At 45.3% G+C, this 11944-nt stretch overlaps 1 protein-coding gene across 2 annotated transcripts in view; it reads right to left on the bottom strand.

The window, feature by feature from the left end:
* Nucleotides 1-1178: 1178 nt before the first annotated feature.
* LOC112124026 (microtubule-associated tumor suppressor candidate 2) overlaps nt 1179-11944 on the bottom strand; it is a 304990-nt gene continuing 294224 nt past the window's right edge. For both annotated transcript variants that reach the window (XM_026653527.1, XM_026653528.1), the window contains 3 exons: nt 9422-9541; nt 7926-8023; nt 1179-1395 (listed from right to left, as the gene is read on the bottom strand). In XM_026653527.1, coding sequence (XP_026509312.1) covers nt 1179-1395; nt 7926-8023; nt 9422-9541 — 435 coding nt within the window. The remainder of the gene's footprint in view (nt 1396-7925; nt 8024-9421; nt 9542-11944) is intronic.

Raw genomic sequence — 11944 nt, 5'->3', positions numbered from 1 at the left:
TCTGGCCTCAGTTGGATCCATGTGGCCCCCACAGATCTTCCCTGGGGTTCTCCTGGCCATTAACAAGGGCAAACGTTAGTCTAGTATGTGCAGGATCCCCTGTACCCTGAGGCAAACTGGATCTAAATTCTTAGAATATCCAACTAGGGGGTTAATGCTTTTGGCCAAATGTCAAGGTCACAGCAAATATTTTTTTTCGTCTTTCTGGGGCTTGAAATAAAATAACTCAGGACTGGATTTGTTATAGATTCTGAGTGCTTCCAAAAGTGTTCAGTTAACAATAAAAAGGCTAACTAGGATTTGAGAGAGTAAAATGGAGTCACTCTATCAAATAAATTGTATGGAACGTGCTAAAACCCTCCGGGTTTTGGTCTCTATCCTACATCCATTCACAATATTGATGCTAATAATAATTGAAATTTGGAGACTGGAATGAGTGACCTTATCTGGCATTGAGTATGAAGGTGATTGTTTTGAAGGCAGTACTATTTCAGAATCTCAATGTCGCTGGTGTTCACGTTATACAGTGTACCACTTGGTGGTAGTTTGGAAGGCGCTTCTATTTCTAAGTAACTTTCTTCTATTTTGGGTAGAAATATTCCTGGGAGGCTTGACAGAAATGCATTTCATTTAGCTATAAGTCTTAGGCACAAGTTACAAAACTGCTGACCATCATGAAAATATATCAGCACTTAGTAGAGTATCCAATAATATAAAAAATGCAATTCAGAACATCTTCAACTCCATATATGTTGTGTGTGTCAATATATACACCTATATAGGTACAATACATACATATATATATAAACACACATACATATATAGATATTCAAAACGTGAACTGTTTGTAACTAACCTGAACCACTGCAGCAAAGGTTCATTTTGATGAACCATTAGTAGTAGTATTTTCTTTCTTTCGGCTCTAACCATGGCAAAATGTTTACACATCAGACTACACTGGTTATACTACTCTAAGACATCAGTGTGCTAGTACCGGGAGCTTCTATACTGGAATGATAATAGTACACTGCCTAGCTTACACTTATGCAGCTACAGAGCATGCTTGCAGTAACCAACCCTAGGTGTCTATGGTTGTTAATACTTTCTTGGATGATCACATTCAGCGGATTGGAAAAATGTGTAAAAGCCCAGTTAACGTCTGCAGCCGCGTGGAGCGGTCATCTTGGCACCGTGCTGACTTTTGCGGGAGTAGGAGGCCCCGATGAACAGCGATAAATAGGTGTAGGAGACGTAGGAGACAGTTTAACGGGGCTCATGGGCTCCGCTGTCTGGAGCTTCCAAAGCAGCTCTTCATTAGTCCTGCTTAACCTCTTCTTTTCCTTGGTTTCTTTCTCCACGTATTCTTGAAGATTAGCATTTTCCTCAGATAACTGCCTGCAGAGGGAAATAATGCACCCGTTAACATTTCACACGGCTAAACAGTGCTGGATTGTCATTAAAGCAAATATGACAGCTGCTGAGGCCAGTACCCCACACAGCTGTTAAAGTCACCCCCGTGACAGCTTCACACCAGAGCCAGGCTGGCATAGCAATGGTTTGCTCCTGATGAAGCCAAGCAGCATATTTCAGGTAATACACCTGCAGTTCCCGGCACAGTGTTTCCATCACATGCTGCTGAGTCAGATCACAGTGACCTAACGCAACCTGACAACTTGAAAGAAAATTCCCGGCACTTTGTCTTCTAGTTACTGTCAGTTACAACAGCATGTGTACTGCATGTGAGCATGACTGCAAACACTCTTGAGTTTGTTATTAAGCAAATCAGTTAGAACTGTGTACTTTTCCCCATATGACACAACAAATAATACATTTTAAAGCAATCACAGAAACAGGGTCAGGACTGGATGGCTCAGGGGTACATAATGGGACATGGAGCCTTTCAAGGCTTTGTCCCTGGGGTTTGAATTAGGTCCAGGTGGGGAGTGACTCAAAGTTGTTGCCATCTGATGGGTGTTTGGAGGACCACATGAAACAGCGGGTAAAATTAGTCTGATTCCTAGTGGACAAGTGTCCATACTGCAAAACAAACCACTCCCCCCAATTACTATTGGCTCTTCTTGGTATCCTCGATGGCAATCGCAGCATATGCAGCCAGGATGAAAAGATCATGAAGACTAAACTGATGCTCCCTTCAGGTCAGGCTTAAAGCATGTTGCTGGGGTACTGTGTACTGGGATTTAACATGCCGAACCTCTTCTGTGGATAAATTGGACATTTTCAGTCTCTAGGGTGGTCAAGCTAATACTGATCATGAGCATAATGGGCCACTTAGCTCAATGTCATGGATGTCGGGTATCGCAGGCCAGGGGAGGCTGAGCCTCCCCAAACAGCCAGGCATGGCCCTGTCCATGATCTGCCCTGAGGTCCCTCCTGCTTCCCACTCTCCCTCCGTGGCCAGGGTTGGGGTTGGGGTTAGGGAAGGCCAGCCTGCGGCCGGGGATTCGGGGCAGCTGGGGCCGGTGCTCGGGCCACCCGGTGCTGGGGATGACCACCTGGCGCTCCAGGGCTAGGGGTGCTTGGGCTGCCCCGCCAGGCACTCTGGGGCTGGGGGCGCTGGGGCCGCCCGTTGGGCGCTCCGGGGCTGGGGGTACTGGGGTCACGCCATCTGGCGATGGGGATGCTGGGGCCTCACTGCCCAGCACTGGGGGCACTGAGGCTGCGCCGACCGGCACTCTGGGGCTAGGGGTGCTTGGGCAGTCGAGAGCTGGGGGAGGGCAGCCGGGGCCACGGTGGGGTCTTGGGGCTCTGGTGGGGGCGGGGCAGGACCCGGAGCTAGCCTCCCTAAACAGGTGGTTCATGTGCTGCCCATGCTCTATTCAGTTACACCATTAATTATTTTGGCTTCATGTTTACAAAATTTATTAAATATAAAACCGAACGTTTTTGGAGAGATTTCTACCTAACTCTTCTTTAACTTTTCCATGTACGCTCTGAGCTGCGAGAGGAGGGTGTTTCTAAGGAGACATATCGAACTACCCATGAATTGATTTTATACTGATGCCCATCACTGTAGTATTTGAGCACCTGCCATGTAAAATCCATAGCAATAGCGAAGTTCTTAGGGGACTTCATGGAGTCTCTGACACGTCTCCTTTTTCAGGGTCAGCACTTTGCTTGGGGGAGGGGTTTTGATTTTTCTTAAAAGACTGTATTACTTTCCTCTTTCCCTCCCCACATAGCAATGTGGGCCATAAAGCTTTTATGCAAGCCCAGATAGGCCACCAACCAACCAGTATGTGCCTGCCTGTTTTCTGAGAACAGTTTAGCAGGATGCTCATTGAGCACATTTAGGGAGTAAGCCTACAGCTCTTACTCCCATGAATGATTCTCAAAGCCAGTGAAGGTAATGGGACTGCCCTCATAAGCAGAAATATGCATGCAGCAGCTGGAGAATCAGGCCCTCAGAACATATTAATCTCTTTTACGTGTAATATTGCTTGCCAGCTATACAGGGTGATATCCAGTCTTACAGTCAACTTGGTAGTCTGTCAGCCAACATACTCTCTTCCGTGACACTAATAAACACTGCAGCTGGCAGTGGGGAGGAGGGCTGTGAGTTACATGCACAACCTACAGGTAATTTAGAGAGACATTTGAGTAGGAAAGTGCCTTCATAGTCAAGCACCCGTGAATAGGCTGTGCAATACAGACATGTCCTCAGAAGACAACCTGCTTTAGCATGCAGATAGGGAAAAGAGCCCCAGCTTGTTACACTGCCTGTTTTAATCTCCCACATGCTGTGTCAGGATATCGCAGTTTGTGCTGTGTCATCTGATGTCATGTAACCAGACACAAGGAGAAACAAGCTTCACATTGCATTGGAGACTGAGGCGGCTTTTCCCTCCTAGGTAGAATACAGTACTCCTGCTGCCTGTGTGCTGGCACACACTCCAGCAACCCTGACACGTGCGTGGTCACATTATGCCAGCCTTGCCTGTGTAATTATATTCACAGAATCATAGATTCCAACGCCAGGAGGGTCCACTGTGATCATCAAGTCTGACCTCCTGCATGGCACAGGCCATAGAACCTCCCCAAAATAATTCCCAGAGCAGATCTTTTAGAAAAATATCCAATCTTGATTTAAAAATTGCCAATGATGAAGAATCCACCAGGTCCCTTGGTAAATTGTTCCAGTGGTTAATTACTCTCACTGTTAACAATTTACACTTTATTTCCAGTCTGAAGAGCTCATTATTAAATATTTGTTCCCGATGTAGATATTTATAGACTGTAATCAAGTCATCCCTTAACCTTCCCTTTGTTAGGCTAAATAGACTGATGAACTCCTTGAGTCTACCACTATAAGGAATGGTTTCTAATCCTTTAATCATTCTCATGGATCTTCTCTGAACCGTCTCCAATTTATCACCTTCCTTCTTGAACTGTGTGCACCAGAACTGGACACAGAATTCCAGCAGCAGTCGCGCCAGTGCCAAATACAGCAGTAAAATAACCTCTCTAGTCCTACTTGTGATTCCCCTGTTTATGCATCCCAAGATTGCCTTAGCTCTTTTGGCCACAGCATCACACTGGGAGCTCATGTTGAGTTGATTATCCACCACAACCCAGAAATCCTTTTCAGAGTCACTGCTTTCCAGGACAAAGTCCCCCATTGTGTAAGTATAGCCTACATTCTTTGTTCCTAGCTGTATACATTTGGAGTTAGCCGTATTAAAATGCATACTGTGTGCTTGCACCCCGCTTACTGAGTGAGCCAGATTGTTCTGAATCAGTGACCTGTCCTCTTCATTATTTACCACTTCTCCAATTTTTGTGTCATCTGCAAACTTCATCAGTGCTGATTTGAGGTTGATGGCGTATGAGCAGATGCAAAGTGATTGCACATTAACGATACACACGCTGCCTATGAAGACATATGCCCCAACCAGTTCTTTTCCATCTTTCAGGTAGGATTTGTCATGGGTGCTATGGAAAAGAGACCTGTTGTTATTCTTGTAGCATCTAGAGACCCCAACCGAGATCAGACTCCATTGTACTAGTCACTCTATCAGCAGAGGTAAGATACACTCCCCTGAAGAGCTCACAGTCTAGAAAGCCAGGACAGACACAGAGTGGGGGAAGGAAAGATTACTATTCCCATTCTATAGATGGGAATCAGAGGCATAGAGAGGTTAAGTGATTTACCCAACACCACACAGGAGTCTATGGCAGAGCTGGGATCTGAACGTGGATCACCAGCGATTTAACCACAAAGCCATTCTTCCTCCTTGGGAGCCCAGCCCTCTCCTCTGATTGCTAAATCCCCTGGAGTTCTCGAGGAGGAGGAGGAGGATGTAGAAAGGGTTAGAATCAAATATTATCTCGCTGTCTCCACCTATTTTAACACTATCTACTGTACGCTGCAGAAAAGGACCTAGGAGTTACAGCGGACGAGAAGCTGGATATGAGTCAACAGTGTGCCCTTGTTGCCAAGAAGGCTAATGGCATTTTGGGCTGTATAAGTAGGGGCATTGCCAGCAGATCGAGAGACGTGATCATTCCCCTCTATTCGACATTGGTGAGGCCTCATCTGAAGTACTGTGTCCAGTTTTGGGCCCCACACTACAAGAAGGATGTGGAAAAATTGGAAAGAGTCCAGCAGAGGGCAACAAAAATGATTAGGGGTCTGGAGCACATGATTTATGAGGAGAGGCTGAGGGAACTGGGATTGTTTAGTCTGCAGAAGAGAAGAATAAGGGGGGATTTGATAGCTGCTTTCAACTACCTGAAACAGGGTTCCAAAGAGGATGGATCTAGACTGTTCTCAGTGGTACCAGATGTCAGAACAAGGAGTAATGGTCTCAAGTTGCAGTGGGGGAGGTTTAGGTTGGATATTAGGAAAAACTTTTTCACTAGGAGGGTGGTGAAGCACTGGAATGGGCTACCTGGGGAGGTGGTGGAATCTCCTTCCTTAGAGGTTTTTAAGGTCAGGCTTGACAAAGCCCTGGCTGGGATGATTTAGTTGGGGATTGGTCCTGCTTTGAGCAGGGGGTTGGACTAGATGACCTCCTGAGGTTCCTTCGAACCCTGATATTCTATGATTCTATGATACGCTGATTCCCGCCTTCCACTGTGGGAGCCCCCCACCACACCATCTGATTGGGCGTCAGGAACCCCCACCCCTGCAGTTATGCAGATGTCCCCATATACAGATCTTTTCATGTCCCCATCCCAGAGTGGGGCTGCCTCTCTCCTTCCTAATGAGGTCAAGCAGCAGGGGGTCACTCCTATTCCCTGCATCTGCCCAGAAGGTGGCAGAGGAACAGGGGGCTTGGGTACTGCTCACTGTATGATCTTAGATCGCCCAGTACATGAGCCCATCACTCTGCCCGAGCTGCTCCACTCCTGTATACTGCAGCGCTGAGGGTTTGGCTTGTGTTACCCCCTTGATTGGCAGATGGCTTTCTGGAGCTGGCCTAGTGCAGGGCTAAGCTATGTGCCTTTTAGAGGTTTACTCTGTGGACTGGACAGAGCCCTTGTTGAAGGAGGCAAGCAGCATCATAGATTATTTTCAAGGATTACACATTTCTGTGAATGAGAATAATCCCTGCTGTTACACTAGCTAAGATAAAATGATATGGGCTCTCCTCCTGTATGTTGTTCAACCTGACCACCAATTGAGGGCAAGAAGACATTTCACCCCATACATAACAGGGTGAATTGTGGGAGTTTTATGTCTTCCTCTGAACCATCAGGCATTAACCACTGTTGGAGACAAACTACTGGATGTCATTAATTGTCTCTGTATTAAAATTCTTATATTAACCCCTCCCTATACCCATGTAACAAGGCTGAAAAATGATTTGCTTTAAAGTTGACTTTCCAGGTAGATCTTAAGTTCAGTATCCTCAACATTCCCCACACTGAGAAATGTATATAAAAGAAACAAAACACAACATCTATTAGTGACTGTAGGAACCTATCGCCTATATCTGTGGTTTCAACCTTTTTTCATTCGTGGACCCCTAAAAATTTTCAAATCGAGGTGTGGACTCCTTTGGAAATCTTAGTTAGTCTGCAGACCTGCAGGAGTCTGCGACCACAGGTTGAAAACCACAGTCCTAGATGAATGCTGATGGGGAATATTTGCTTTTAAATAGCTAAGTTCAGGAAGCTTTGGTTCATATATATATTAGGGGACTCCTGAAGTTAAGATCCGTAAGGAAACCCAGCCACTAAGGAGAAACACTCTTTTAACTTAGCAGCGTCCTTTCTGCAAATATTTGTAGAAAATAATTGTATCTAATTGACATTGAGTGTTAACCTGGTGAGACTGGAAATGGTTGAGATGTGATACCATTTGTTTTGCCATAATGCCTACAAAAAACTTGATAGCGGTTAGGTTGTTGGTGTGCTCAGCCCACAGCCTATCAGTATTAACTCACTGTTTCCTTGTACTCCCCCGTCTTTCTGTATCCATCTGTTGTCTGGTGTCTCACACTTAGGTTGTAAGCTCTTTGGGGCAGAGATTGACTTTTTGTTCTCTGTTTATACGGCGCCTAGCACAAAAATTTCTAGTGCAATATAATATAATATAATATAATATAATATAATATGCTAAAGCAGCCTTAGGTACAGTGAGGCTACCAGCACAGTTAGTTTATTACTGTTCAAACTGGTAGCTCTCCCGCACCCACTAGCTGCTGACTAATAGTGTGGCATTGAGTCTGAACTCAGAGGCAACTGGGACTTTTGTTCTCAGTGATGAGGCCTGGAGCTTAATGTAACATGATATGTAGCCAACCTCCTTTATGCTAAAATAAGCAGATGGGAATTAAAATAAGTTTCAAGAGGGGAAATATGCTTAGTTTTACTGTTTCTGAAGCGGCTGTTAGCCATGGATAGTTGTAATTTTACTGTTTCCTGTAAAACTCAGATGGTTTACAAGTATCTGTACAAACCTTGTCACAACGGTATTTTGATCAATCCGGACTCTCATGTCTTCATTCTGCTGTTGCAGCACCTGAATTTTTTCTTCCAATATTGTATTTTTTTCAGCCTGCAACAAGAGAGGGCTCGTTGAGTTTACAGCAATAGCAGCACTTGATGCAGGGGAATTTGGATTTTAATCCCTAGGAAGAAGCTCTATTTTCCTTACAGTAACAGCTAATGATCACTGTCAAAGGAAGGTAGATTATTCTGGCTGCAGATGTGATTTTAGGTTGTAAATGATTTACCAGCATGTCACACTGGTATGGCACTGAAGTGTCCGACTTCCCCCTCCCAAAGGACAGGGGAGTCATGATCCCCTGACATCTGCTGGGATCACCCCCCCACATTGAGACCTCCTGTAACAGGGTTATATAAATCATATCCATAGTGGAAGTAGAATCCTACTGTCTGGCATGGTTGAGAAATAGCACAAGCAGAATGACTGGAGACCACCTAGGCCAGCGAATGTAACTGTATCAGCCGTTTCCCCATTCTGCTCTAGCTTAAGGAAGCAGCATGTTACAGAGTGTAGTTACGAAGTCTCAGCTGTGAAGAGCTATTTCACTCTATATCCATTCACACCAGCAGCTGGACAGTTCAACAAAACAATCAACTGGGTTCCCAAACTTCCCCATAAATAGAAGCAAAGCTTGCTAAGTGCTGTGCTAAAGCAGCCAGCCCGGCTGCCCCATTGTGGCAATGGCTCATCCTGTCACTGCGCTAGAAGCCTACAGGTCAAGTCTCACAAAATGGCTCCACTTTACAATGCAAACGTAACTCCTGGTTAACTGAAAAGTTCATACCTGGGGAGACCAAAACACAAAGAGAGAGAGAATGGAGTGGCTAGGAGGCAGTGTTATCTTTATGGTGGGGAGCTATAATTCAAAGCACTCGCAGCGTGACCCTAACCTGGGATTTCTGGTTGCCCCTTGCTAATTTACACTACTGAGGCAAGACTTCATGCCGATTACTGAATTAAGGAGCCACACGGCACAAGTGTCTCCTTCTTCCACCCATATTGCTCCCGCCTTGTTGGCTGCCCCTACTCCTGACTTTGGAGGCAGGGGACAGCTGGTGCCCCATACTTAGTTATAGGGATGTTATAGGTATCACAGAGGCCCCCCTCCTCCACTATCTCCTCCCCTACCTAACCTCCCCTGCAGGCAGAGCAGATTTCAAAATGAAAACCAGAAAGACCAGCGCAGGGAGTCATGGAGAGGTTTTGGGGATGTCATGTGGGAGGTAGGAGGCTGGTGGGGAAGTAGATAAAAAGAAGCACCTCCTTCCCACTCTCCCTTTCAGAATGAAAAACTGGGACACTTCACAGGAAAGGGCAGGGGGCAGAAAACAGTATTTAGCCCTCTGTGATCCCTTCATTGTGTTTTTCCAGTCCCGGCCTCCTCCACTCCAATTTAGCTCCTGGCTTCCTATCTCCCTGTTCTGTGAGGGGAAAATGATAACTGACCAGCTTTTCCAGTTCCATGATCCTCTTTTCCTGTTGATGAATTAGCTGATTCTTCATTTCCAAAACCTGCGTCAGGCTGTTCATATCTTCTTCTAAGTGCTGATATGGAGCTAGTGCAACCTAGGAAAAGAAGGATGACAGTGAATTCTAAGTCTTCCAACCGTAATCACATATTCAGCCACTTGGTAAAATTTTCCCAAGCACCCAACTGATTAAGAGCCTAGCTCCCATGAAAGTCAAGGGGATGCAGGCTCCAAAATCACTGGGGTTGTTTTGAAAATGTTACCCACTATCACCATTCATAGATTCATAGATTCATAGATTATAGGACTGGAAGGGACCTCGAGAGGTCATCGAGTCCAGTCCCCTGCCCGCATGGCAGGACCAAATACTGTCTAGACCATCCCGGATAGACATTTATCTAACCTACTCTTAAATATCTCCAGAGATGGAGATTCCACAACCTCCCTAGGCAATTTATTCCAGTGTTTAACCACCCTGACAGTTAGGAACTTTTTCCTAATGTCCAACCTAGACCTCCCTTGCTGCAGTTTAAGCCCATTGCTTCTTGTTCTATCCTCAGAGGCTAAGGTGAACAAGTTTTCTCCCTCCTCCTTATGACACCCTTTTAGATACCTGAAAACTGCTATCATGTCCCCTCTCAGTCTTCTCTTTTCCAAACTAAACAAACCCAATTCTTTCAGCCTTCCTTCATAGGTCATGTTCTCAAGACCTTTAATCATTCTTGTTGCTCTTCTCTGGACCCTCTCCAATTTCTCCACATCTTTCTTGAAATGCGGTGCCCAGAACTGGACACAATACTCCAGCTGAGGCCTAACCAGAGCAGAGTAGAGCGGAAGAATGACTTCTCGTGTCTTGCTCACAACACACCTGTTAATACATCCCAGAATCATGTTTGCTTTTTTTGCAACAGCATCACACTCTTTACTCATATTTAGCTTGTGGTCCACTATAACCCCTAGATCTCTTTCTGCCGTACTCCTTCCTAGACCGTCTCTTCCCATTCTGTATGTGTGAAACTGATTTTTCCTTCCTAAGTGGAGCACTTTGCATTTGTCTTTGTTAAACTTCATCCTGTTTAACTCAGACCATTTCTCCAATTTGTCCAGATCATTTTGAATTATGACCCTGTCCTCCAAAGCAGTTGCAATCTCTCCCAGTTTGGTATCATCCGCAAACTTAATAAGCGTACTTTCTTTCCAATATCTAAGTCGTTAATGAAGATATTGAACAGAGCCGGTCCCAAAACAGACCCCTGCGGAACCCCACTTGTTATGTCTTTCCAGCAGGATTGGGAACCATTAATAACACTTCAATCATTTTAGCTGTATACCTAATTTCATAAAAGAGACAAGGTGGGGGAGGTACTTGCAGTAGGTGAAAGAGGTCCAAATGTTGCTCAGCACCCACAACCCGACCCACTGCTAAGTCTCCTAATATATAGAATTGTTTCTGTCTGTGCGGAGTTTTACTCTTTCTGGAGAAGAGCACAAGTGTGAAATAGCAACAAAGTTCGGAGACAGGGGCTGGGTGTTTGCAGGTTAGAACAATAGCGGATCACTCTGTCTGTGATGTGTGTGGCAAAACAGGTGAACTAGTCATAAAGATTAAACTCCCAGAGGGGAGAAAGACAGTGAATCAGGACACAAAGATACTCCCCATTCCAGCTTAGTACTTCTGAAGTTAGGGGGCTAGGGTTCCATTTACCAAAGCAGTACTGGCCCACATTTTTTTCTCAATTACACTGAATAGAATCCAGAGTAACACCAACGACTTCAGCTACTTTGGCTTTACAATGGTACAACTCACTCCACTGTTGCTGGTGTCAATACTCTGGATTTACAGCAGTGTAACTCAGAACAGAATCTGGCCCTTTACACACATTTTGCTCTGAGAGGGCAAGTTCACCAGCCCAGTTGTTTTGTGCTGCTCTGGTGGAAAGAAGAAGGCGCTGACCTCAGTCTAGCCCACGGAAAGTTCCAATGCACTAGAAAGGGGGGAGTTCTGAATTCTCAAAAGGTATGTGGGGCACAAAGTTAGAAAATGGTCTTCATTAGGGCCAATTTCCTATAGAGTCTGCTAATAATGGGCTTCATTTCGACCATCAGCTTTAGGGATTCTATCGATTTGTCGTATTTTGAACAGGATGTTGATGGAATAGACTTCTTCTATGATATCCCAGGGCCAGACAGTCCATTGGAGAAAAAATGAAGATGGACAGCAAAGAATCATAGACTATCAGGGTTGGAAGGGACCTCAGGAGGTCATCGAGTCCAACCCCCTGCTCAAATCAGGACCAATTCCCAACTAAATCATCCCAGCCAGGGCTTTGTCAAGCCGGGCCTTAAAAACTTCTAAGGAAGGAGATTCCACCACCTCCCTAGGTAACGCATTCCAGTGCTTCACCACCCTCCTAGTGAAATAGTGTTTCCTAATATCCAACCTAGACCTCCCCCACTGCAACTTGAGACCATTGCTCCTTGTTCTGTCATCTGCCACCAC

This window comes from Terrapene carolina, unplaced genomic scaffold (genome assembly GCF_002925995.2).
Source record: "Terrapene carolina triunguis isolate 2854851 unplaced genomic scaffold, T_m_triunguis-2.0 Scaffold139, whole genome shotgun sequence".
In the NCBI taxonomy this organism is placed as follows: Eukaryota; Metazoa; Chordata; order Testudines; family Emydidae; genus Terrapene; species Terrapene triunguis.
The sequence above is the reverse complement of the archived record's forward strand: the minus strand, read 5'-3'. Positions and strand labels throughout refer to the sequence as shown.